Genomic DNA, 27,138 nt, shown 5'->3' with positions numbered 1-27,138 from the left:
AGCTGCATTTCAAATGGTGCTTTTATTGCAATGTGTTGCATTCCCACATTCATGGATGTTATAGATTTGTTAGTCAAAGCATCATTTCCTCAAGGTTGGCATCCTCACCTTGGAAAAAAAAAAGAAAAAGCAGAGGGATCAAATGCACGAGGTGTTTGTGTTTTGAGTGTAGTAGAGAAGTGTGTGTGTAAACTTGAGCAGCTACGAACATATGGATAAACAAAACCTCCCAATTTGATTAGACTTCCAGTAGATGCAAATAATAAAAAGTGTTTTTGTTTGTGTGTCCGCCCGCAGGACTCTCACTGCCCGCAGGACTGGACCCGGCCTGAGACTGATTGTCTACAACATTCAAAAAGAAAAAGGTAGATGTCTTTATATTCACGTTACACACCTGAACAGAGGGGTCGGGGGGGAATAAAAGAGACAGAGAGAGAGAAAGAGAAAATATAACATGCATAAGATTCTCCCAGATGAACATTGTCACTCATATTGTCTTGTAATAGCTGCTCTGATGCCTCTTTTGAAAACAAACTTTACATGAGTGTAATATATAAACAAACGGACGGAAATGAGTAAAATGTATAATATATATTTATATTAATTTGTACAAGGGAGAAAGTGGAACCTTGGTCATTTTCCTCACAAATTATCCAGAGGAAGCATCACCTACTGTAACCCCCAGAAATGAACACAACTTGGTGAGTTAATAATAATAAAGTCTTACAATACTAACTTGATGCTGTTCACACAGAGAAGAGATTAGCTTTGTAACACCTGCACCAGGAGTGAGTGGGAGTTAAAGGACTGCAGAGAGAGGTGCACAAATACCAGTTTGGACCAATCACAGGAGAGGATTTCTTCAGATTTTCAGGAAAACAAAGGAAATGTATTCTACGTTTCGCTTGGATATCATGATATGTTTGAGCAAATATCTCAATAAAGACAATATGACGGGTTAACTATGGGTGCTTTTACAATTATTTGACCAATGACCATCAGAAAGTGGATTTATTGAGTAGATGGGAAAAGGCGAAATATTTTAAAAAATAGAACCATGTTTTAAATTCAGAATGTGTTCGATGAAAACTAGCCTTTTGGCTAATTTGAGTACTTTTAAATGTTTTGAATATGTTGATTAATGTACACTGTCCCTTGTTTTAAATAAATCAATTACATTCAATTTGCAAGGAAAACCCATGAATTTTGCCATATTACAATATCCAAAACTTGATCTAATCTTGCCACGCCTTAACCCCTTTATTTTTGGAATATATATTATCAAACTTCGTTTTTTAGCTATGATATCCGGCTCACACCTCAATAGAACTACTGTGATGGTATTCTAAGGTTAACTATGCCTTCACACGATGATTACATAATGGAGATTTTTGATGAGTGATCATCAGTAATGTGGATTTCATGATAATTAAAGCGAACATCTCATGCGTCAAATTTCCTAGTTTGTTTTTTAGCTTTCAACTTCACAAATCCTGCAGAATGCATTGGTCACATTCTGGTATTTTCTGCACATAGAGAACCAGAGGATACAAGCAGCACAAACATGTCAGTGCACGGCTGAAGCTAAGTGTCACACAACCAGGATTAAAAAAAAAACAAATGTCCACCTTGGTTTAAGGAAAAACACGTTTGAAGCCGAGTGAAAGCCGAGCGGCGGCGGCGGCGGCTAACGAGCTAACTGTTGCTAAAAACAGGAATGTTCTGAGAGTTCAAGCGGCAGGTTTTTTTTTTACAGTTTGCAGAGAGGAAGAGGAGAAAAGAGGGTGTCACCTGAAGAAGATTGGCATAGTATTTATACTGAGGATCAGACAAAGAGAGGCGTTACGAAGAAGGTGTGCCATTTCGAAGCCGTTCGGATAATGGGTATCCTTACAGTCGAGTTCTTCGTGAAGAACCTGAGCTACTCGTTTAATTTTTACATTCAGGGGACTTTTTATTTCTATGTCTGATTGCATGATGGCCTTTTCACTTCCAAGTAAATCTGATATATATATAAAGTGCAAAATTAGATTGTATTTGCAAATATTTCCTGGAATAATTTGATTAATCTACGTGTGTAAAAAAGTCAGTTTATTATACAGTTTCTTTTTTTTACAAAGGTGAAAAAAGGTTTTAAAAAAAACACTGGTTAACAAGGTTACTATTGTTAAACAGCAAAGGAGAAATCTCCACTGCAGAAAGTATATACACGAGGCACCTTAGTTTGCTACATCGTTAGGAAATGCTTGTTTCAGTAAGGTGCATAGCAATTCAATTCCTGTAAACGGAAATAACACTTCAGGCACAAAAAAAGACCTCATTGGCGGAAAAAGGAGGCGTCTCCAGAGGACAGATTGGGCGTTGAGAATAAGCGAGGAACATGCAGCCGTGTGTGGGACAAAGAGAAAGGGAAAAAGCCGCTACATAACGTCCAGTGATGGCGAGGTTTGCATATGATATCCATCAAAACATCTCCAAGCTTTGGTCGTGTACTAATGCGAAGAAAGGTTTCGAGAAATGACGAGAAGAACCCACAGTTTTTACACGACGACCAGACAATGCTTCTCCGTGAAACCAAGGCTCCACTCTTCCAGATCTGCTAAAAACTTTTGACAGAGAAAATTAAATATGGCCTTTTTTTGTTTTGTTTTTTTAAATTAACCCGTAAAAAAAAAAAAAAAAAAAAAAGCCAGTCCACGCTGCTTCTCTCTCTCTCAGTAAAATCACATTCAGCAGTCGCTAGAAACCATTCTCTGGCAAACGTTTTGTGTTGTTTTAAAATCTGAAACACCCGCTGTGCAGGGTCTAAAGAGTGGAAAGAAGAACAGAATCAAAGCAGGACATCTTCCACCTTTCCATCTTAGAGAACACCAGATATACAGTGTGAATCACTTACACTCACACACTCACTGATAGTCATATAACATCATCAGAAAAAAAAAAAAAAAAAAGTAGAAAACATAAATCATGACGAGGCGAGTAGTTTTCTTTTCTCTTACCACAAACTCGGAGCACTACTTTTTTGTTTGATTCTGAACAAATACATATTCACATTTCTCTGTTATATACATTATGTTAACATCTTGAACGTTATAAAAGAGCCTTGTACCTGTTGCTGTAGTGAGAAAAAAAAAAAAATGGAGGGACTGCTGTTTTCTTTTCCATACAAATAAACAAACAAACAAACATTGGTTGTATTTGGCATGTTTTTCATAAGCTGCTGTTTGTAGAGGAATGCCTATTCCACGCAGGAGTGACAGGAAGGATGGAGGTTATCAATACTGTGTGTGTGAAACAAGAGGAGGCAGACACTGGCAGAATCCTTCCCATACAAAACAAATACATTCTTCCACTTTGTGCAGCTTCTGTCTCTTCTGAGTTTGTACATCGACCAAACAGTGGCGCGCAGGACTGTCCGGCTGCTGAGTTCACACTGTGAGAGACACCGTCAGGGGTTGCTTCACTCGTAAAATAATAAAAGAGAGGCAACAAGGAGGAGGTTCGGTTGCGTGAGAAGCTGTCTTTACCAAGTGCTGCGTATAATAAGTGCAACATGGGAACACATCGAAGTGCAGGCATAAAAATAAATAAAAATGTGTTTGAAAAAAATACAGGATTTAACATTTTTGCCCCCCCAGTTCGCACCCTAAAATGTTTCATTGCTTTTAAAATAAACAAGGGGAAGTACAAGTGCATATCATCAGAGAACGAATTAAACTGCTGCAGGTTGATCTTAATAAAACCTTTTTTGACATTATCTACTGATGCTGATCTCAGGTGAGCTGTATCTAAGTTTTGTATTGTGAGGTTTATTTTGGCTTTTAAAAATGGCATCAGCTACTGTTTCCAGAATGTCCTGTGTTCCTAATGCTTTCCTCTTTTATATAAGAGTTCAAATTGAATATGTTTCGTACTGCTGGTCGATTAAAAGCGTCTAAATGGACTTGGAAAAGCAACGTCTCAGTTTGGAGTCAGACGGACAGTTTCATCTGAGACATATTTAATCTAATCTCATGAGAGCTGGAAATCACGCTTTATTTGGTGTTGACCAATATCGGCTGTTTCCAGATTTTCCTGTGAGGACTTGATGCTTGACTTCTTCTATATACGATTTTAAATTGAATATGTTTTAGATATGGTCGAACGAAAGTGTGTCGATGCACCCGGGGAACTGTGATGGACCGTTTCTCGTCATTTTACAGACATAACAGTTAATTAAATGAATTGTTATTGGCACCCTAAACCTCAGAATACATATTTGTCCTCCTTAGAAGTGCTTGTTAGCCTTGTTGAATACAAGTATGCAACATTGCCAAAGAATAAAGCAGAAACATCTGATCAAACAAAACTCACAGTGTGAACTCACGGCAAAAAGGAAAGAATATCAGACTCTCTGATATAAAAAAAAACAACCAATAATAATGAGGTAATAAAAAGGTGCACTACTGATGGTTTCTAATAAATATACACAAAGAAAAATAGAAAAATAAAATCTCAGAAAGTCTCTGTAAATCATGTGTTTCTGCAGACTTGTTAGAGAAACACTTTAAAAGGTGTGAGCCCTCTGTTGGGACACAGCTGAGCACAAAGTGGTTTTCTCACATCGTACGACATCGGAGGAGTGTGTGTGGAATGTCGACCTTTTGCATACTATCCCTCTTTTACCTGTTGCATACGTTGAAGTATCTCAGTACACAGGAGAGCCCTATTTCCACTGAAGGGAGCATCAGACTGCAATGAGAGTGAGGAGTTAGGTAGTTGCATTTTTTTCTTTTTTTACAGAAACGTCCCAAAATCTTGAATGTGAGGTCTGCGCTGTGTGCAAAAGAAAAAAAAAACCCTCTCCACAGAATCCACTACTGTCTCTAGGGAACAGACAAACCAAGACCAGGGATGTTGAGGCATTTTTGACCGAAAAAGGGCTTTTGTGGTTGTTTTAAATCACTACATCTCCTCTAATTCAAATGATGTTGTGTTAAAACTACTCAAAAGACAGACTTCAATTTTTAAGAATTGCACACTTCTAATATTTTGGTTTAAAGAGGACATATGCTTCTTTTCAGGTTCATATTTTGTGTCTCTACAGTGACATGTCAACCGCTAAGAGATGTCCCGCCCCTTCTCGTACAATGTGTTTGAGCGCCAGCCAATAGGAGCGTGAGTGTTCAATTGTGATGTCACTATGTTCCTGAAGTAAACTGGAAGGGAACACATTGACACAGGGATTTTAGCCTTTGCAGAACATTTACATACACTAAAACTACAGGATAGGGAACGCCACAAAGTTCATAATATATGGCCCCTTTAATATATCAGACTTTTCTTATTTCTAATATCCGGATCATTCTGTTATAATTTAGAGGCAACATCTCGGGAAGGTTTGACCTTTTTCTTCTCAACTTCCTGTCAGTGTGCATTATAATCCGCACATCTTTTCCGATGTTTTCTTTGTCAACAGAGGTCTGTTATCGCTGAGAGAGACAGTGGCCCAATCCCAAACCACGCCCTACACCCTACCCCTCCGTTTGCGCGGAGGGTCCACCAAATTAAGTGCTGTTCCAAACCAACGAGTGTGGAGGGGGAGTGGGTTATCAAGCCCTCAAACAGCGAGTTTGCGTCTGTGCTGACTTCACGTGTTGCTCCACCTGACCGGACTCTACGCTGTGTGCGTCCGTCAGGAAACAAGCTGTTTACAAGTAGTTCCAGCAAACATCCACTCATAAACTGCGATGTTAACAACCTCATGATAACCTAAACACAATTAAAGATGTTTGGAGTTTTATTTTAGTTATTAATTTGTATTTGTTGTCTAAGAGACGCTGATTTGAAACCTACAGTTACGGCATTTCCTGTTTCTGCCGGTGAGAGGGGAGTTTGCGAGTGTCACTCCACGGAGTTCACTAGGAGGGGTAGTGTGTAGGGGTAGTGTGTAGGGCGTGGTTTGGGATTGGGCCAGTGTCTGACTGAGCAACAGTAGTCAACAGAAAACTGTGTGTGTGTTTAGCCAGTGGAGTGAAGTCTTCATCAGGGAACCAGAGGTGGAGGGAGAAGAGGGTTGAATCCCCAAAAATAACAAAACAGGAGAAAAATCAAAGTGTTTTTTTGGCGACTCAACCCATCCTGTTTCGATTTGATTTCATGACAGCTTTTAAATGATCCATCACATCTTTGTTAGGAACTTCTATTACTAACGCCTCTACTTAAATGTCATTATATAGGAACAATATCCCAAATGGTTTTTGCTGTGATTACATGTGGCTGCGGCTAGGTACCGTTAGCATCACCAGCAAAAAAACGCATTTTAAGATATTATTATTTCTTTTATACAATGGTTACAAACACATGTACTGTCTGACAAGTTCTCTTGAAAGTATTGTACATACATAAGAATCAAAAAAGAGGAGAAAGCAAGAGAAGATGGCCGTCTACTAGCTCCCTGTTTACCACGAGAGAAAGCAAAGCAATCAAACCTTCTTTTTTTTGTACTGTGGCGTCTTGTATAGCGCTGAATGTGATGCAGAAGGGAGCTATATATATGAAGGGGAGGGGCTGAGCTTGACCCTGGTGGTGGTGAATGGATAGTTGGGGTCGATCTAAAGGGGAGGGGCTTAGCTTGACCTTGACCCTGGTGGTGGTGAATGGATAGTTGGGGTCGGTCTGAAGGGGAGTGGCTTAGCTTGACCCTGGTGGTGGTGAATGGATAGTTGGGGTCGGTCTGAAGGGGAGGGGCTTAGCTTGACCCTGGTGGTGGTGAATGGATGGTTGGGGTCGGTCTGAAGGGGAGGGGCTTAGCTTGACCCTGGTGGTGGTGAATGGATAGTTGGGTCGGTCTGAAGGGGAGGGGCTTAGCTTGACCCTGGTGGTGGTGAATGGATGGTTGGGGTCGGTCTGAAGGGGAGGGGCTTAGCTTGACCCTGGTGGTGGTGAATGGATGCTTGGGGTTGGTCTGAAGGGGAGGGGCTTAGCTTGACCCTGGTGGTGGTGAATGGATGGTTGGGGTCGGTCTGAAGGGGAGGGGCTTAGCTTGACCCTGGATTCAGAGGGACAGGAGGTGAAAAGGGGTGGAGGAGGGTTGCGTCGAGTCACCTGAAATGACAGCTGTCAGAGGGGAGAGCAGATTTAAAAAGGTTAGCGGAGCGCTATGATAGGCTTGTGAGAATAGAGCGAAGTGATTGGTTAAGCTGGGGAGTGACGCCCCCGATCAATTATTGAGAGGAGAGAGAGTAGTTACATGGAAATAGTAAATGAATGAGTAAAGACGGTCTTCCTCGTTGAACTTGAACTTCATTTAGTCTCAGATCACTTCCACATGTTCTCCATCAGCTTCGTATGGCACCTTGGACATAACACAAGAAGAACATCCTTTTTTTGTTTTTGAAAGACAAACCTTTATTAATGATCCAAACATTTCATTTGATCACACATCCCATCAGTAAAGTCTGTTCAATGATTTCATGATCAGTTTCACTTTCTCCACACCATGAATGTGTTTCATCTCAGCTATTTCAAACAGAATCAGACATGATTTCCTTATTGATTATTATCATGATAAGTTAAGTTCTATAAAACATCAGAGTACCCAATTTCTATTTGGATAACAACAACAACAACAACAACAACAAAAACAAAAACAATTAGTCTGCAAAACAATAACAATGTATTTCCCAAGCAAAGACTCTAAGCTATTTACAGGAGAATATTAAATGATGTCCTTATTGATTATGATCATGACAGTAAGTAATATCACTTTAAATGAAATAAGTGAAATAACCATCTGGGAACCCATGTGTTATTTAATTTGGGCAACAATAACATTTAATCTGTCAAAAATAATACATGTGATTATAAATGTCTCTATTGTTTTACAACCAGAATAAAATGTTTAGAATAAAAGAAGCTCTGCTGCTTTCTCTCTGAAGACTCGTGCACTACAAGAGAAACAACAACAAGAATCAAAAGAAATATCCAACACATATTTAGAGCAAAGTTTACAAATCAGTTCAGGTGAACAAGGATCCTCCTGAGCAGCCTCCATGGCTACACAGACACAGGAAGGAGCCGGAAGAAAGTCCAACATCTACAGAACAACTCGTGAGAAGATGTTGAAGCCCCGCCCATCATGTTTGATTGACAGCTGATCTCTGCAGTGAAGACATGAACACTCAGCTCTGATGGACTCACGGTGAGTTTAAGAAGTAGAAGAGTTCCTCCAAGGACTTCAGGCTATTTGAGTTTACAGAACTCAGCAGTGTTTCCATAATTCTGATAAAGAAAAACTCCAGCATGTAGCGGCTGAGTGAATGTGGTCTGCACTCTGTGGAGGAGAGTCATGGTTTCAGAGACGCTGTAGAAGGACAGAACACCTGCTCTGTGATCCAGGTACACTCCTACTCTGGAGGACTGAGGACCTGAGACGGGAGTGCTGATACTGTTGTAACGAAATGTATAACTGTTTTGGTCACACTCTAAGGACCAAGATTTGTCATTGTATCCAAATATACTTTCCATCTCTGCTGCTCTGATGATATTCTTGTATGCGACTGCTTCATAAACTCCTCTCCCTCTCCACTTCACCTCCCAGTAACAACGTCCAGTCAGACTCTCTCTACTCAGGACCTGAGGATAACCAGTGAATCTGTCTGGGTGACTAGAATAAGACTGTTGTTGTCTCATGACTGTTGCTTTTCTGCTCCCCTCAGATAATACCAGCAGTGTCTCTGCTGTGTTTGGATCCAGAGTGATCTCCTGTGAATATGTTAAGAACCCAGCTCTGGTGGTGGGCTCTGCTGCTGGCAGTAAAACATCCACTTCAGTCGGTGAGACGTTTGTCCATTCCTCTCTCAGGACGTCCTGTAGTTTGTCTCTGACTGCTGACAGGGCCGCCGTCACCTCCTCAAAGTATCTCAGAGGACGGATGTTGATGCTGGAGGAGTGTGTAGCTTCACTGAGGGCTGGCAGTGAGGAGGGGTAGCTGAGCAGAAAGTGGTTGTGGTCCTCTGTGTGAGACAGCAGCTTCAGCTCAGCGTCTCTCCTCTTCAGCTCAGAGATCTCCTGCTCCAGCTTCTCCTGGAGCTCTCTGACTCCACTCACTTCTCTCTCCTGCTGGGATCTGAGCTGCTGCTTCACATCAGAGCTTCTTTTCTCCATGAGACGGATCAGCTCAGTGAACATCTTCTCACTGTCCTCCACTGCTTTCTCAGCAGAGCCATTGACGGCCTCCACCTCCTGCTGAAGCAGCTTCACCTCCTTCTCTCCGTCCTGGATTCTCTGCTGGATGTTTAGTCGACTCCCCTCCAGCTCTCTCTGCCTCTCAGTCCTCTCTGCTGCAGCAGACACCGTGTCGTGGCCTTTGTGTTCGTCCACAGAGCAGAGAGAACAGATACTCTGCTGATCAGTGCGGCAGAACAGCTTCATCACCTCGTCGTGACGAGAGCAGATGTTCTCCTGGAGCTTCTTGGAGGGCTCCACCAGCTTGTGTTTCTTAAAGACAGGTGATTCATAATGAGGCTGGAGGTGTTGGTCACAGTAAGAGGCCAGACACACGAGGCAGGACTTACAGGCTCTCAGTTTCCTCCCAGTACAGACATCACAGGCCACATCTCCAGCTCCAGCATAGCAGAGATCAGCAGGAGCAGGTGGGGGTCCAGTCTTCTTCAGCTCCTCCACTAAAGCTGCTAACATGGTGTTCTTCAGCAGGACAGGCCTCGGTGTGAAGCTCTGCCTGCACTGAGGGCAGCTGTGGATCTCCTTCTCATCCTCTCCGTCCCAGAAGCCTTTAATACACTTCATGCAGTAGCTGTGTCCACAGGTAGTGGTTACCGGATCCTTCAGTAGATCCAGACAGATGGAACAAGATAACATTTCCCGGTCCAGCTGAACTCCTTTCTGCGCCATTTCACCTCTCAGTAGCAGCAAGTGTGTGAGTTTCACTTCCTGAGAGCTGAAACTATGTGACAGGTTATCTGAACAGCATGTGTGTGGGGGCGGTGAATGTGGCCTATCAGCTCTTGTGCTTTACCCACATGTTGGTTACACCCATGGTTACACCCCTCCTCCTCAGTGTGGATCTGAAGGGGAGGAACCAGGAAGTACAGAGTGGAGCTGGCTCTGTCTGAGAGCAGGAAGAAGAGGGAGGGCTCATCAAACTCTGACTCATTTGAAAAGAGCTTTTAGTTGTAAAATAAGTTGGTAAACTTACAAAATCTGAAGGGGGTTAAATACGTGCTTCCTCCAGTGTAAATGTATAGCCTCAATGTCCTGAAATAGCTGATTGATTTAATAGTTGAATGTACAGTCAGTCGTTTTTTACTGTAAGTTCTAGTAGTAGTTGTAGTACTAGCATTTCTGCAGCAAACACACACAGCTTCAGACCTGCGCATTCACACGCCTGTGTGTTCTGGCGGCAAATGCACTGACCTACTTCTGCTGTTGTCGTCGCACACACACACTGCCATACACACATTCCTGTTTCTCATGTTTACCACATACCTTACTGTAACTCAGAGTCTGAAAGACTTCTCGTAAGAAGGAGTCTGACTAAAATCGACTGCAGATTTCTTTATGTTCTGTCTCTTGTCTACATATTTCAGAAACACATTACAGGCAGCTGGGTGAAAAACCACCGCACTCTTTCAGCACATTGTAATGTTAAAGTTTCTAACTCTAACCTGTTGTTTGAACAAAGTAACACACTGTTGTGATCACAAGTTCAAATGTTTAATCTTTGATTTATTTTAGTTGACGTTAAAGAACTTAAAGAACTTAAAGTTAAAGGGGCCCTATTCTGCTCATTTTCAGCTTCATATCAGTATGTAGTGTCTCTACTGTGACATGTCTCCATGCTTTAATGTTCAAAAACCTCTTTATTTTTCTCATACTGCCTGTTCTGCAGCACCTCTTTTCACCCTCTGTCTGAAACCTGTAGTATTGTGTGTGTGTGTGTGTGTGGGGGGGGGTGTGTGTGTGTGTGTGTGCGTGTGTGTGTGTGTGTGTGTGTGTGCGTGCGTGCGTGCGTGCGTGTGTGTGTGTGTGTGTGTGTGTGTGGGGGGGGGCTTTTATATAGGAAAAACTCCTTATTCTGTGCATTCGCACTAAATATGAACCTGAAAACTACACGTCCTCTTTAATTGACACCAAAATGATGATTTTTGGTTGAAATCTTCTTTTAAATATTTTCTTTTTACCCTCCAACAGATGTGTCTCAATGGAGAAGAAGAAACCTCAGATTCCTTAGAGTCCATCGAGGTGAGTTCCTCCGAGGAGACGTCCCCCGCTGTGTCCCCTTCCCAGGACCCCATCACAGAGACACCCCATCCTATAACGTGATGCAGGAAACCTCACCTCCTTCCTCACTCCCATCCTCACCTCCTCATCTCCTTCCCTCCTCTCCTATCAGAGGACCCTCAGACCTCCTCCCTGAAGACCCAGCAAACATAGCTCTGTTTGTGGACGTTTCTCCGAGCGCTAACCTCCTGAACGCCCTTCCACATGTGGACGCCTCTGCCTCCCCCTCTCCAGAGTTTCCTCACCCTTTCTCCACGGCAGCCCCCACCCTAAAGATCCCTCTAACCACCGCCCTCACCGAGGTCCTTGTTTGCGTCATGTTCCAGTTTTGCAACATTTTGCAGTTTCTTTGATTTATTGTAAAATGAATCTGAACTTTTTGATCTGTTATGATGATAAACTGAAGCCATTTCTAAATTAACCCAATTAAGTGAGTTTTAAATCGTCCTGCTTAGTTTATCAGGAAATTATGAAGAGGAACAAATTAAATCATTTGAAAATGATATCTCTGTAGGTGCTGACGCTGTTGGCGGTTCTAGTTTTAACAGAAATTTAAATTAAATATGTGTAATGGCAAATGCCATGTATGATTTTCTTATCTGGAATTCTGCCTTTTTGAACAGACTTTTTGAGTCCTAGCTATATTGTCTGCAGTTCTGGGGTTAATATGAATCTAATATGATTGTCATCGGTCTAAATTAGATTTCAAATGATTAACTGTGTATGTAATGAAGATCATAGTGTGGGTGGAATCCATTTTCATAACCACTGTCTTTTAACTGATTTAAATGCGGAAACTGGATTTATTCATCAGAATTTAGTATGACTTGACTTGACTTGACTTGACTTGACTTGACTCGACTCTCACCACAGTGACTTGGGACTTGCTTGATACTTGTAGGTCAAGACTTGAGACTTGCTCATGACTTGCACATGTAGGACTTACTCCCACCTCTGGTAGATAGTATAAGAAATGTGCAGAATACGACAGTTTAATGGTGGAGGTATACACAAATATTGATAGATGTCTTGTAATGCACTGTTGAGGAACCTGCGACCCAAGTTTTTCATCTCCGACCTTGTCAGGTATTGAACATTCAATAAATAAAGAACACAGAATTATTAAATATAAAACACAGAATTTGTGTGATTATACTAAATGATTTACAAATAAACACCACTGCATATTTACAACTGTTACACATGCTGCTGTAACGCAAATGTTTCCAACTTGGGATCAATAAAGTATATCTTATCTTAAGACGATCGACGGACGGCTACTGCCATATTTGCACAATTTGGCGGGGTGGACCCGTTCAAATCCAGTTTTGGACAGTCTGCCGTGGTTCCATCCCATTTCAAAGTGTTGTTCGACGCTCGGCGTAACCCTCGGCACACACTCAAACATCCAATCACAGAGCTTGAGGACTATCACAGGGTTTATCAAGCGAAGCGGAGAGAATACTTACTTCCGGGTGTAAAATTCTCTAAAGCAACTGAGCTGCTCCGACCCTCGGTCCTGACGGACTCTAACTTGTGTTTATTCATCAACCAAATAAAGAAACACAAGGATAATTATGTGTTATTTTAGCTTTGTTCGTTCTTCTCGCGTCCAGGAGAGAAGATTTAAAAAGGGAGACTAATGGAGTCTCTGAGAAGGTTCAAATGGGTACTTTAATTAAAAAAGGCGCGGTAATGTTACAAGCAGCATATTGTTCAGTGAGAAGGAGAGAAAAGCTCCCTCTCATCGTGTCGGCCGGGCAGAAGAGTCTGTCCACACATTCGCCTTTCCCAATTGCTGGCTGTTCGCTCCTCCTCTCTGGGGGCTGTGGTGACGTAGGATCATGGACGTGGAGATGCGATGAAGATGAAGATGAAGAGCGTAGGATGCGTTAAACAGAGGATTTCGACATTTTACATTCATTGCTTACTTCCACATGCCTTTTCTCCTCCTTATCTCTTTCATAACTTTATGTAATACATGTTAACGCTGTAATTCAATACTTTAAAAACACTGGAAATACTTTACGACAGTTATCATTTACGGTAGTCCTGGATGTTGTCATATGCTACTCACGTCTGTAAACAAAACTTATGAAAATAAACTGTACCTTCATTTTAATATTCAGCAATAATAATATCTCGACGTCTATAGTTGTAGTGTTAAAATCAGTAGGTTTCGGTGTGCATCACTCCATGTCATTTCACTTCGAAATTCACCTCTATAGGGAAAGGAATATTAGCCAAATGCTAAATGCTATCCGGAGATGAAGGATTTTCAGAATAAAAGCTTAACAGACATTGTGCGCGAGAACCTCTGGTTTTTCAGAATAAAACAGCGTTTAAACTGACGTTATGTTCTAACTAAATTATGCCATAAAACATTGATTTTAATTTCTAACAGTTATTGTTGAGTAAATAACAGTGTGTGGTTTAGAAAAGAATACAAAATTAGAAGGAAAAAACTATGAAACAATATAGATTTCAGTTTTCTGAGCCCCTACTCTCCCCATAACTGACAGCAACAAAAGTCCTACATTATTCGATTCAAATAAAGAAGTAAAAACAATAAGTGTGGCTTGATATTGAGTTAGAAAAAGGTTGATGAACGCTGTGAGAATGGATCTGCGGAGAGCATTTCACCGCGATCCCAACACGTCTGTTACCAACGTTCAGGGAGCCCTGCCCGTTGAAAACTGACTCTCAAGGGGTACCCTGTCCGTAATAGAGTGACGGGGAGAGGCCCTGACCGACCGTCAACATGTGACGGGTTGGGAGTGAGAACGTGTTAACACCATGGATGTTGACACAGTAGTAAAACAAGATCTTCATAAAATTCTGTATTTTTATGGGTATTTGTATTAATTAATACAAGTTAATTATTAATTAAGGAAAAAGGCAACACCAGGAACATATCTCCATAGCAACAAGACATTTTCTCTGTTGGTTTTAGAGAGTTAGCACATTGAAACACCCGATCAGTGATTCCTTTTTAATCTGGAAGGTAAGAGTTCTGTTATTTTCTATGAAGTCTGAGTGCTTTGATTACAGCGAGGTTTCTGAGGGCTGGGTAAGATGTTTACACTATGTAACACTTGCACTTCTATTGTATATCTTATATCCGGTACAGGTGCGCGCGCTCTCTCTCGCGCGTGGACGCACACAAAATGGCTCGCTCGTGCGTGACCCCCCCCCCCCCCCCCCCCCCCCCCCACACACACACACACACACACACACACACACACACACACACACACACACACACACACACACTGGCTACCTGTACTGTAGCATATTATTTTCGAATCAGACCTTTTTCAAATTATGAATTTCACATAAAAAAAATACCTACATTTCTTGGGGGTGCTATGGCTATCCTGGGGGGTGCTTCAGCATCTGGTAAAAAGGCTACTGAATTCTTTACACTCATGTCCAATCCCATTCCAGTGTTGGAATATAAACTAAGTATATTTATGCAAGTCCTGTCAAAGCGTCTTTGAGTTTCATGAAAAGCGCTATAAAAGTCCCATGTATTATTATTATTATTACTGTACCAATGAATAAATGAATATTTCCATTTTATGCTACTTTATAATTCGAAACATTTTGGAGGCCGATATTGTACTTTTTACTTGCTAACATAATTTACTAAGGTAATTTGATTTTACTTCACATTTATTTGCAGAACTTAAAGTGGACATTTTAATACTGCTTTTCAGGGGGGAGTGTGTGGGAGAGAAACTATAGATTGTAGCCTTTGCAGACCATTGACATGCACTAAAACCTACATAACACACTACAGGAAAGGGAAAAACCCGCAAAACTAAATAAAGCCTCTTAATGTTTGGAAAATTAGGTTGTTTTTTTGCATCAGTCCAAAATAAACACCCTCACTGACCGTCAAAGATACCTTTTCAAAGAAAGATTTCCAAACAGCTGCATTTCAAATGGTGCTTTTATTGCAATGTGTTGCATTCCCACATTCATGGATGTTATAGATTTGTTAGTCAAAGCATCATTTCCTCAAGGTTGGCATCCTCACCTTGGAAAAAAAAAAAGAAAAAAAGCAGAGGGATGAAATGCACGAGGTGTTTGTGTTTTGAGTGTAGTAGAGAAGTGTGTGTGTAAACTTGAGCAGCTACGAACATATGGATAACAAAACCTCCCAATTTGATTAGACTTCCAGTCGATGCAAATAATAAAAAGTGTTTTTGTTTGTGTGTCCGCCCGCAGGACTCTCACTGCCCGCAGGACTGGACCCGGCCTGAGACTGATTGTCTACAACATTCAAAAAGAAAAAGGTAGATGTCTTTATATTCACGTTACACACCTGAACAGAGGGGTCGGGGGGGGGGGGGAATAAAAAGAGACAGAGAGAGAGAAAGAGAAAATATAACATGCATAAGATTCTCCCAGATGAACATTGTCACTCATATTGTCTTGTAATAGCTGCTCCGATGCCTCTTTTGAAAACAAACTTTACATGAGTGTAATATATAAACAAACGGACGGAAATGAGTAAAAGGTATAATATATATTTATATTAATTGTACAAGGAGAAAGTGGAACCTTGGTCATTTTCCTCACAAATTATCCAGAGGAAGCATCACCTACTGTAACCCCCAGAAATGAACACAACTTGGTGAGTTAATAATAATAAAGTCTTACAATACTAACTTGATGCTGTTCACACAGAGAAGAGATTAGCTTTGTAACACCTGCACCAGGAATGAGTGGGAGTTAAAGGACTGCAGAGAGAGGTGCACAAATACCAGTTTGGACCAATCACAGGAGAGGATTTCTTCAGATTTTCAGGAAAACAAAGGAAATGTATTCTACGTTTCGCTTGGATATCATGATATGTTTGAGCAAATATCTCAATAAAGACAATATGACGGGTTAACTATGGGTGCTTTTACAATTATTTAACCAATGACCATCAGAAAGTGGATTTATTGAGTAGATGGGGAAAGGCAAAATATTTTTAAAAATAGAACCATGTTTTAAATTCAGAATGTGTTCGATGAAAACTAGCCTTTTGGCTAATTTGAGTACTTTTAAATGTTTTGAATATGTTGATTAATGTACACTGTCCCTTGTTTTAAATAAATCAATTACATTCAATTTGCAAAGAAAACCCATGAATTTTGCCATATTACAATATCCAAAACTTGATCTAATCTTGCCAAGCCTTAACCCCTTTATTTTTGGAATATATATTATCAAACTTCGTTTTTTAGCTGTGATATCCGGCTCACACCTCAATAGAACTACTGTGATGATATTCTAAGGTTAACTATGCCTTCACACGATGATTACATAATGAAGATTTTTGATGAGTGATCATCAGTAATGTGGATTTCATGATAATTAAAGCGAACATCTCATGCGTCAAATTTCCTAGTTTGTTTTTTAGCTTTCAACTTCACAAATCCTGCAGAATGCATTGGTCACATTCTGGTATTTTCTGCACATAGAGAACCAGAGGATACAAGCAGCACAAACATGTCAGTGCACGGCTGTAGCTAAATCTCACACAACCAGGATTAAAAAAAAAAAAGTGTCCACCTTGGTTTAAGGAAAAACACGTTTGAAGCCGAGTGAAAGCCGAGCGGCGGCGGCGGCTAACGAGCTAACTGTTGCTAAAAACAGGAATGTTCTGAGAGTTCAAGCGGCAGGTTTTTTTTTTTACAGTTTGCAGAGAGGAAGAGGAGAAAAGAGGGTGTCACCTGAAGAAGATTGGCATAGTATTTATACTGAGGATCAGACAAAGAGAGGCGTTACGAAGAAGGTGTGCCATTTTGAAGCCGTTCGGATAATGGGTATCCTTACAGTCGAGTTCTTCGTGAAGAACCTGAGCTACTCGTTTAATTTTTACATTCAGGGGACTTTTTATTTCTATGTCTGATTGCATGATGGCCTTTTCACTTCCAAGTAAATCTGATATATATATATAAAGTGCAAAATTAGATTGTATTTGCAAATATTTCCTGGAATAATTTGATTAATCTACGTGTGTAAAAAAGTCAGTTTATTATACAGTTTCTTTTTTTTACAAAGGTGAAAAAAGGTTTTAAAAAAAACACTGGTTAACAAGGTTACTATTGTTAAACAGCAAAGGAGAAATCTCCACTGCAGAAAGTATATACACGAGGCACCTTAGTTTGGTATAAAGGATTCAGGACATGGAGAAAAGAGAGTCAACTAAAGACGGGGGCTTTTTATCATTCATCTCTACAAATACTCTGCCTATGAAATCAATGACTTAGTGTTGCTCCAGTGTTACATCTACATCGTTAGGAAATGCTTGTTTCAGTAAGGTGCATAGCAATTCAATTCCTGTAAACGGAAATAACACTTCAGGCACAAAAAAAGACCTCATTGGTGGAAAAAGGAGGCGTCTCCAGAGGACAGATTGGGCGTTGAGAATAAGCGAGGAACATGCAGCCGTGTGTGGGACAAAGAGAAAGGAAAAAAGCCGCTACATAACGTCCAGTGATGGCGAGGTTTGCATATGATATCCATCAAAACATCTCCAAGCTTTGGTCGTGTACTAATGCGAAGAAAGGCTTCGAGAAATGACGAGAAGAACCCACAGTTTTTACACGACGACCAGGCAATGCTTTTCCGTGAAACCAAGGCTCCACTCTCCCAGATCTGCTAAAAACTTTTGACAGAGAAAATTAAATATGGCCTTTTTTTGTTTTGTTTTTTTAAATTAACCCGTAAAAAAAAAAAAAAAAAAAAAAGCCAGTCCACGCTGCTTCTCTCTCTCTCAGTAAAATCACATTCAGCAGTCGCTAGAAACCATTCTCTGGCAAACGTTTTGTGTTGTTTTAAAATCTGAAACACCCGCTGTGCAGGGTCTAAAGAGTGGAAAGAAGAACAGAATCAAAGCAGGACATCTTCCACCTTTCCATCTTAGAGAACACCAGATATACAGTGTGAATCACTTACACTCACACACTCACTGATAGTCATATAACATACACATCATCAGAAAAAAAAAAAAAAAAAAGTAGAAAACATAAATCATGACGAGGCGAGTAGTTTTTTTTTCTCTTACCACAAACTCGGAGCACTACTTTTTTGTTTGATTCTGAACAAATACATATTCACATTTCTCTGTTATATACATTATGTTAACATCTTGAACGTTATAAAAGAGCCTTGTACCTGTTGCTGTAGTGAGAAAAAAAAAAATGGAGGGACTGCTGTTTTCTTTTCCATACAAATAAACAAACAAACAAACATTGGTTGTATTTGGCATGTTTTTCATAAGCTGCTGTTTGTAGAGGAATGCCTATTCCACGCAGGAGTGACAGGAAGGATGGAGGTTATCAATACTGTGTGTGTGAAACAAGAGGAGGCAGACACTGGCAGAATCCTTCCCATACAAAACAAATACATTCTTCCACTTTGTGCAGCTTCTGTCTCTTCTGAGTTTGTACATCGACCAAACAGTGGCGCGCAGGACTGTCCGGCTGCTGAGTTCACACTGTGAGAGACACCGTCAGGGGTTGCATGAGAAGCTGTCTTTACCAAGTGCTGCGTATAATAAGTGCAACATGGGAACACATCGAAGTGCAGGCATAAAAATAAATAAAAATTTGTTTGAAAAAAATACATGATTTAACATTTTTGCCCCCCGGTTCGCACCCTAAAATGTTTCATTGCTTTTAAAATAAACAAGGGGAAGTACAAGTGCATATCATCAGAGAACGAATTAAACTGCTGCAGGTCGATCTTAGTAAAACCTTTTTTGACATTATCTACTGATGCTGATCTCAGGTGAGCTGTATCTAAGTTTTGTATTGTGAGGTTTATTTTGGCTTTTAAAAATGGCATCAGCTACTGTTTCCAGAATTTCCTGTGTTCCTAATGCTTTCCTCTTTTATATAAGAGTTCAAATTGAATATGTTTCGTACTGCTGGTCGATTAAAAGCGTCTAAATAAATGGACTTGGACAAGCAACGTCTCAGTTTGGAGGGAGACGGACAGTTTCATCTGAGACATATTTAATCTAATCTCATGAGAGCTGGAAATCACGCTTTATTTGGTGTTGACCAATATCGGCTGTTTCCAGATTTTCCTGTGAGGACTTGATGCTTGACTTCTTCTATATACGATTTTAAATTGAATATGTTTTAGATATGGTCGAACGAAAGTGTGTCGATGCACCCGGGGAACTGTGATGGACCGTTTCTCGTCATTTTACAGACATAACAGTTAATTAAATGAATTGTTATTGGCACCCTAAACCTCAGAATACATATTTGTCCTCCTTAGAAGTGCTTGGTAGCCTTGTTGAATACAAGTATGCTACATTGCCAAAGAGTAAAGCAGAAACATCTGATCAAACAAAACTCACAGTGTGAACTCACGGCAAAAAGGAAAGAATATCAGACTCTCTGATAAAAAAAAAAAAAAACCAATAATAATGAGGTAATAAAAAGGTGCACTACTGATGGTTTCTAATAAATATACACAAAGAAAAATAGAAAAATAAAATCTCAGAAAGTCTCTGTAAATCATGTGTTTCTGCAGACTTGTTAGAGAAACACTTTAAAAGGTGTGAGCCCTCTGTTGGGACACAGCTGAGCACAAAGTGGTTTTCTCACATCGTACGACATCGGAGGAGTGTGTGTGGAATGTCGACCTTTTGCATACTATCCCTCTTTTATCTGTTGCATACGTTGAAGTATCTCAGTACACAGGAGAGCCCTATTCCACTGAAGGGAGCATCAGACTGCAATGAGAGTGAGGAGTTAGGTAGTTGCATTTTTTTCTTTTTTTACAGAAACATCCCAAAATGTTGAATGTGAGGTCTGCGCTGTGTGCAAAAGAAAAAAAAAACCCTCTCCACAGAATCCACTACTGTCTCTAGGGAACAGACAAACCAAGACCAGGGATGTTGAGGCATTTTTGACCGAAAAAGGGCTTTTGCAGTTGTTTTAAATCACTAAATCTCCTCTAATTCAAATGATGTTGTGTTAAAACTACTCAAAAGACAGACTTCAATTTGTAAGAATTGCACACTTCTAATATTTTGGTTTAAAGAGGACATATGCTTATTTTCAGGTTCATATTTTGTGTCTCTACAGTGACATGTCAACCGCTAAGAGATGTCCCGCCCCTTCTAGTACAATGTGTTTGAGCGCCAGCCAATAGGAGCGTGAGTGTTCAATAGTGATGTCACTATGTTCCTGAAGTAAACTGGAAGGGAACACATTGACACAGGGATTTTAGCCTTTGCAGAACATTTACATACACTAAAACTACAGGATAGGGAACGCCACAAAGTTCATAATATATGGGCCCTTTAATATATCAGACTTTTCTTATTTCTAAAATCCAGATCATTCTGTTATAATTTAGAGGCAACATCTCGGGAAGGTTTGTCCTTTTTCTTCTCAACTTCCTGTCAGTGTGCATTATAATCCGCACATCTTTTCCGATGTTTTCTTTGTGAACAGAGGTCTGTTATCGCTGAGAGAGACAGTGGCCCAATCCCAAACACTGCCTACGCCCTACCCCTCCGTTTGCGCGGAGGGTCCACCACATTAAGTGCTGTTCCAAACCAACGAGTGTGGAGGGGGAGTGGGTTATCAAGCCCTCAAACAGCGAGTCTGCGTCTGTGCTGACTTCACGTGTTGCTCCACCTGACCGGACTCAACGCTGTATGTGTCCGTCAGGAAACAAGCTGTTTTAAGTAGTTCCAGCAAACATCCACTCATAAACTGCGATGTTAACAACCTCATGATAACCTAAACACAATTAAAGATGTTTGGAGTTTTATTTTAGTTATTAATTTGTATTTGTTGTCTAAGAGACGCTGATTTGAAACCTACAGTTACGGCATTTCCTGTTTCTGCCGGTGAGAGGGGAGTTTGCGACTGTCACTCCACGGAGTTCACTAGGAGGGGTAGTGTGTAGGGGTAGTGTGTAGGGCGTGGTTTGGGATTGGGCCAGTGTCTGACTGAGCAACAGTAGTCAACAGAAAGCTGTGTGTGTGTCTTTAGCCATTGGAGTGAAGTCTTCATCAGGGAACCAGAGGTGGAGGGAGAAGAGGGTTGAATCCCAAAAGAATAACAAAACAGGAGAAAATCAAAGTGTGTTTTTGGCGACTCAACCCATCCTGTTTCGATTTGATTTCATGACAGCTTTTAAATGATCCATCACATCTTTGTTAGGAACTTCAATTACTAACGCCTCTACTTAAATGTCATTATATAGGAACAATATCCCAAATGGTTTTTGCTGTGATTACATGTGGCTGCGGCTAGGTACCGTTAGCATCACCAGCAAAAAAACGCATTTTAAGATATTATTATTTCTTTTATACAATGGTTACAAACACATGTACTGTCTGACAAGTTCTCTTGAAAGTATTGTACATACATAAGAATAAAAAAAGAGGAGAAAGCAAGAGAAGATGGCCGTCGACTAGCTCCCTGTTTACCACGAGAGAAAGCAAAGCAATCAAACCTTCTTTTTTTTGTACTGTGGCGTCTTGTATAGCGCTGAATGTGATGCAGAAGGGAGCTATATATATGAAGGGGAGGGGCTGAGCTTGACCCTGGTGGTGGTGAATGGATAGTTGGGGTCGATCTAAAGGGGAGGTGCTTAGCTTGACCTTGACCCTGGTGGTGGTGAATGGATAGTTGGGGTCGGTCTGAAGGGGAGTGGCTTAGCTTGACCCTGGTGGTGGTGAATGGATAGTTGGGGTCGGTCTGAAGGGGAGTGGCTTAGCTTGACCCTGGTGGTGGTGAATGGATAGTTGGGGTCGATCTAAAGGGGAGGGGCTTAGCTTGACTTTGACCCTGGTGGTGGTGAATGGATAGTTGGGGTCGGTCTGAAGGGGAGTGGCTTAGCTTGACCCTGGTGGTGGTGAATGGATAGTTGGGGTCGGTCTGAAGGGGAGTGGCTTAGCTTGACCCTGGTGGTGGTGAATGGATAGTTGGGGTCGGTCTGAAGGGGAGTGGCTTAGCTTGACCCTGGTGGTGGTGAATGGATGGTTGGGGTCGGTCTGAAGGGGAGGGGCTTAGCTTGACCCTGGATTCAGAGGGTCAGGAGGTGAAAAGGGGTGGAGGAGGGTTGCGTCGAGTCACCTGAAATGACAGCTGTCAGAGGGGACAGTAGATTTAAAAAGGTTAGCGGAGCGCTATGATAGGCTTGTGAGAATAGAGCGAAGTGATTGGTTAAGCTGGGGAGTGACGCCCCCGATCAATTATTGAGAGGAGAGAGAGTAGTTACATGGAAATAGTACATTAATGAGTAAAGACGGTCTTCCTGGTTGAACTTGAACTTCATTTAGTCTCAGATCACTTCCACATGTTCTCCATCAGCTTCATATGGCACCTTGGACATAACACAAGAAGAACATCCTTTTTTTGTTTTTGAAAGACAAACCTTTATTAATGATCCAAACATTTCATTTGATCACACATCCCATCAGTAAAGTCTGTTCAATGATTTCATGACCAGTTTCACTTTCTCCACACCATGAATGTGTTTCATCTCAGCTATTTCAAACAGAATCAGACATGATTTCCTTATTGATTATTATGATGATAAGTTATGTTCTATAAAACATCAGAGTACCCAATTTCTATTTGGATAACAACAACAACAACAACAACAACAACAACAACAATTAGTCTGCAAAACAATAACAATGTATTTCCCAAGCAAAGACTCTAAGCTATTTACAGGAGAATAATAAATGATGTCCTTATTGATTATGATCATGACAGTAAGTAATATCATTTTAAATGAAATAAGTGAAATAACCATCTGGGAACTCATGTGTTATTTAATTTGGGCAACAATAACATTTAATCTGTCAAAAATAATACATGTGATTATAAATGTCTCTATTGTTTTAGAACCACAATAAAATGTGTAGAATAAAAGAAGCTCTGCTGCTTTCTCTCTGAAGACTCGTGCACTACGAGAGAAACAACAACAAGAATCAAAAGAAATATCCAACACATATTTAGAGCAAAGTTTACAAATCAGTTCAGGTGAACAAGGATCCTCCTGAGCAGCCTCCATGGCTACACAGACACACGAAGGAGCCGGAAGAAAGTCCAACATCTACAGAACAACTCGTGAGAAGATGTTGAAGCCCCGCCCATTATGTTTGATTGACAGCTGATCTCTGCAGTGAAGACATGAACACTCAGCTCTGATGGACTCACGGTGAGTTTAAGAAGTAGAAGAGTTCCTCCAATGACTTCAGGCTATTTGAGTTTACAGAACTCAGCTGTGTCTCCATAACTAGAATAAAGAGAAACTCCAGCATGTAGCGGCTGAGTGAATGTGGTCTGCACTCTGTGGAGGAGAGTCATGGTTTCAGAGACGCTGTAGAAGGACAGAACACCTGCTCTATGATCCAGGTAAACTCCTACTCTGGAGGACGGAGGACCTGAGACGGGAGTGAGGATACTGTTGTAACGAAATGAATATCTGTTTTGGTAACACTCTAAGGACCAAGATTTGTCATTGTATCCAAATACACTTCCCATCTCTGCTGCTCTGCTGATATTCTTGTATGAGACTGCTACATAAACTCCTGTCCCTCTCCACTCCACCTCCCAGTAACAACGTCCAGTCAGACTCTCTCTACTCAGGACCTGAGGATAACCAGTGAATCTGTCTGGATGACTAGAATAAGACTGATGTTGTTTCATGTATGTTGCTTTTCTGCTCCCCTCAGATAATACCAGCCGTGTCTCTGCTGTGTTTGGATCCAGAGTGATCTCCTGTGAATATGTTAAGAACCCAGCTCTAGTGGTGGGCTCTGCTGCTGACAGTAAAACATCCACTTCAGTCGGTGAGACGTTTGTCCATTCCTCTCTCAGGACGTCCTGTAGTTTGTCTCTGACTGCTGACAGGGCCTCCGTCACGTCCTCAAAGTATCTCAGAGGACGGATGTTGATGCTGGAGGAGTGTGTAGCTTCACTGAGGGCTGGCAGTGAGGAGGGGTAGCTGAGCAGAAAGTGGTTGTGGTCCTCTGTGTGAGACAGCAGCTTCAGCTCAGCGTCTCTCCTCTTCAGCTCAGAGATCTCCTGCTCCAGCTTCTCCTGGAGCTCTCTGACTCCACTCACTTCTCTCTCCTGCTGGGATCTGAGCTGCTGCTTCACATCAGAGCTTCTTTTCTCCATGAGACGGATCAGCTCAGTGAACATCTTCTCACTGTCCTCCACTGCTTTCTCAGCAGAGCCATTGACGGCCTCCACCTCCTGCTGAAGCAGCTTCACCTCCTTCTCTCCGTCCTGGATTCTCTGCTGGATGTTTAGTCGACTCCCCTCCAGCTCTCTCTGCCTCTCAGTCCTCTCTGCTGCAGCAGACACCGTGTCGTGTCCTTTGTGTTCGTCCACAGAGCAGAGATAACAGATACTCTGCTGATCAGTGCGGCAGAACAGCTTCATCACCTCGTCGTGACGAGAGCAGATGTTCTCCTGGAGCTTCTTGGAGGGCTCCACCAGCTTGTGTTTCTTAAAGACAGGTAATTCATAATGAGGCTGGAGGTGTTGGTCACAGTAAGAGGCCAGACACACGAGGCAGGACTTACAGGCTCTCAGTTTCCTCCCAGTGCAGAAATCACAGGCCACATCTCCAGCTCCAGCATAGCAGAGATCAGCAGGAGCAGGTGGGGGTCCAGTCTTCTTCAGCTCCTCCACTAAAGCTGCTAACATGGTGTTCTTCAGCAGGACAGGCCTCGGTGTGAAGCTCTGCCTGCACTGAGGGCAGCTGTGGATCTCCTTCTCATCCTCTCCGTCCCAGAAGCCTTTAATACACTTCATGCAGTAGCTGTGTCCACAGGTAGTGGTCACCGGATCCTTCAGTAGATCCAGACAGATGGAACAAGATAACATTTCCCGGTCCAGCTGAACTCCTTTCTGCGCCATTTCACCTCTCAGTAGCAGCGAGTGTGTGAGTTTCACTTCCTGAGAGCTGAAACTATGTGACAGGTTATCTGAACAGCATGTGTGTGGGGGCGGTGAATGTGGCCTATCAGCTCTTGTGCTTTACCCACATGTTGGTTACACCCATGGTTACACCCCTCCTCCTCAGTGTGGATCTGAAGGGGAGGAACCAGGAAGTACAGAGTGGAGCTGGCTCTGTCTGAGAGCAGGAAGAAGAGGAAGGGCTCATCAACCTCCTCCTCATTTGAAAAGAGCTTTTAGTTGTAAAATAAGTTGGTAAACTTACAAAATCTGAAGGGGGTTAAATACGTGTTTCCTCCAGTGTAAATGTATAGCCTCAATGTCCTGAAATAGCTGATTGATTTAATAGTTGAATGTACAGTCAGTCGTTTTTTACTGTAAGTTCTAGTAGTAGTTGTAGTACTAGCATTTCTGCAGCAAACACACACAGCTTCAGACCTGCGCATTCACACGCCTGTGTGTTCTGGCGGCAAATGCACTGACCTACTTCTGCTGTTGTCGTCGCACACACACACTGCCATACACACATTCCTGTTTCTCATGTTTACCCCATACCTCGCTGTAACTCAGAGTCTGAAAGACTTCTCGTAAGAAGGAGTCTGACTAAAATCGACTGCAGATTTCTTTATGTTCTGTCTCTTGTTTACATATTTCAGAAACACATTACAGGCAGCTGGGTGAAAAACCACCGCACTCTTTCAGCACATTGTAATGTTAAAGTTTCTAACTCTAACCTGTTGTTTGAACAAAGTAACACACTGTTGTGATCACAAGTTCAAATGTTTAATCTTTGATTTATTTTAGTTGACGTTAAAGAACTTAAAGAACTTAAAGTTAAAGGGGCCCTATTCTGCTCATTTTCAGCTTCATATCAGTATGTAGTGTCTCTTCTGGGACATGTCTCCATGCTTTAATGTTCAAAAAGCTCTTTATTTTTCTCATACTGCCTGTGCTGCAGCACCTCTTTTCACCCTCTGTCTGAAACCTGTAGTATTGTGTGTGTGTGTGTGTGTGCGTGCGTGTGTGTGTGTGTGTGTGTGCGTGCGTGCGTGCGTGCGTGCGTGCGTGCGTGTGTGTGTGTGTGTGTGTGTGTGTGTGTGTGTGTGGGGGGGGGGGCTTTTATATAGGAAAAACTCCTTATCCTGTGCATTCGCACTAAATATGAACCTGAAAACTACACGTCCTCTTTAATTGACACCAAAATGATGATTTTTGGTTGAAATCTTCTTTTAAATCTTTTCTTTTTACCCTCCAACAGATGTGTCTCAATGGAGAAGAAGAAACCTCAGATTCCTTAGAGTCCATCGAGGTGAGTTCCTCCGAGGAGACGTCCCCCGCTGTGTCCCCTTCCCAGGACCCCATCACAGAGACACCCCATCCTATAACGTGATGCAGGAAACCTCACCTCCTTCCTCACTCCCATCCTCACCTCCTCATCTCCTTCCCTCCTCTCCTATCAGAGGACCCTCAGACCTCCTCCCTGAAGACCCAGCAAACATAGCTCTGTTTGTGGACGTTTCTCCGAGCGCTGACCTCCTGAACGCCCTTCCACATGTGGACGCCTCTGCCTCCCCCTCTCCAGAGTTTCCTCACCCTTTCTCCACGGCAGCCCCCACCCTAAAGATCCCTCTAACCACCGCCCTCCCCGGGGTCCTTGTTTGCGTCATGTTCCAGTTTTGCAACATTTTGCAGTTTCTTTGATTTATTGTAAAATGAATCTGAACTTTTTGATCTGTTATGATGATAAACTGAAGCCATTTCTAAATTAACCCAATTAAGTGAGTTTGAAATCGTCCTGCTTAGTTTATCAGGAAATTATGAAGAGGAACAAATTAAATCATTTGAAAATGATATCTCTGTAGGAGCTGACGCTGTTGGCGGTTCTAGTTTTAACAGAAAT

At 41.7% G+C, this 27,138-nt stretch overlaps 2 protein-coding genes and 2 long non-coding RNA genes across 4 annotated transcripts; 1 reads left to right on the top strand and 3 right to left on the bottom strand.

Annotated features, from left to right (window-relative positions):
* Positions 1-3: 3 nt before the first annotated feature.
* LOC307014736 lies at positions 4-17,230 on the bottom strand. The gene is made up of 2 exons (XR_013801305.1): positions 16,852-17,230; positions 4-1,628 (listed from the first exon to the last, which is right to left on the bottom strand). It is a non-coding gene; the product is annotated as an uncharacterized lncRNA (long non-coding RNA).
* LOC307014734 lies at positions 294-26,873 on the top strand. Its single transcript, XR_013801303.1, has 3 exons — positions 294-365; positions 15,517-15,584; positions 26,497-26,873. It is a non-coding gene; the product is annotated as an uncharacterized lncRNA (long non-coding RNA).
* Positions 6,889-9,906, bottom strand: LOC307014730 (tripartite motif-containing protein 16-like). Its single transcript, XM_079642840.1, has one exon. The coding sequence runs from the start codon at positions 9,892-9,894 to the stop codon at positions 8,224-8,226; it is 1,671 nt and encodes a 556-aa protein (XP_079498966.1). The 5' UTR covers positions 9,895-9,906; the 3' UTR covers positions 6,889-8,223.
* On the bottom strand, positions 22,678-25,277 carry LOC307014731 (tripartite motif-containing protein 16-like). Its single transcript, XM_079642841.1, has one exon. It carries the CDS (start codon positions 25,197-25,199, stop codon positions 23,529-23,531), a length of 1,671 nt encoding a protein of 556 aa, XP_079498967.1. The 5' UTR covers positions 25,200-25,277; the 3' UTR covers positions 22,678-23,528.
* Positions 26,874-27,138: the final 265 nt, after the last annotated feature.

Source organism: Notothenia rossii, assembly GCF_949606895.1.
Source record: "Notothenia rossii genome assembly, chromosome: 8".
Classification (NCBI taxonomy): Eukaryota; Metazoa; Chordata; class Actinopteri; order Perciformes; family Nototheniidae; genus Notothenia; species Notothenia rossii.
The sequence above is the reverse complement of the archived record's forward strand: the minus strand, read 5'-3'. Positions and strand labels throughout refer to the sequence as shown.

Coding starts and splice junctions, on each gene's coding strand:
- LOC307014730 (XM_079642840.1), bottom strand. CDS start 9,894: ATGGCGCAGAAAGGAGTTCAGCTGGACCGGGAAATGTTATCTTGTTCC.
- LOC307014731 (XM_079642841.1), bottom strand. CDS start 25,199: ATGGCGCAGAAAGGAGTTCAGCTGGACCGGGAAATGTTATCTTGTTCC.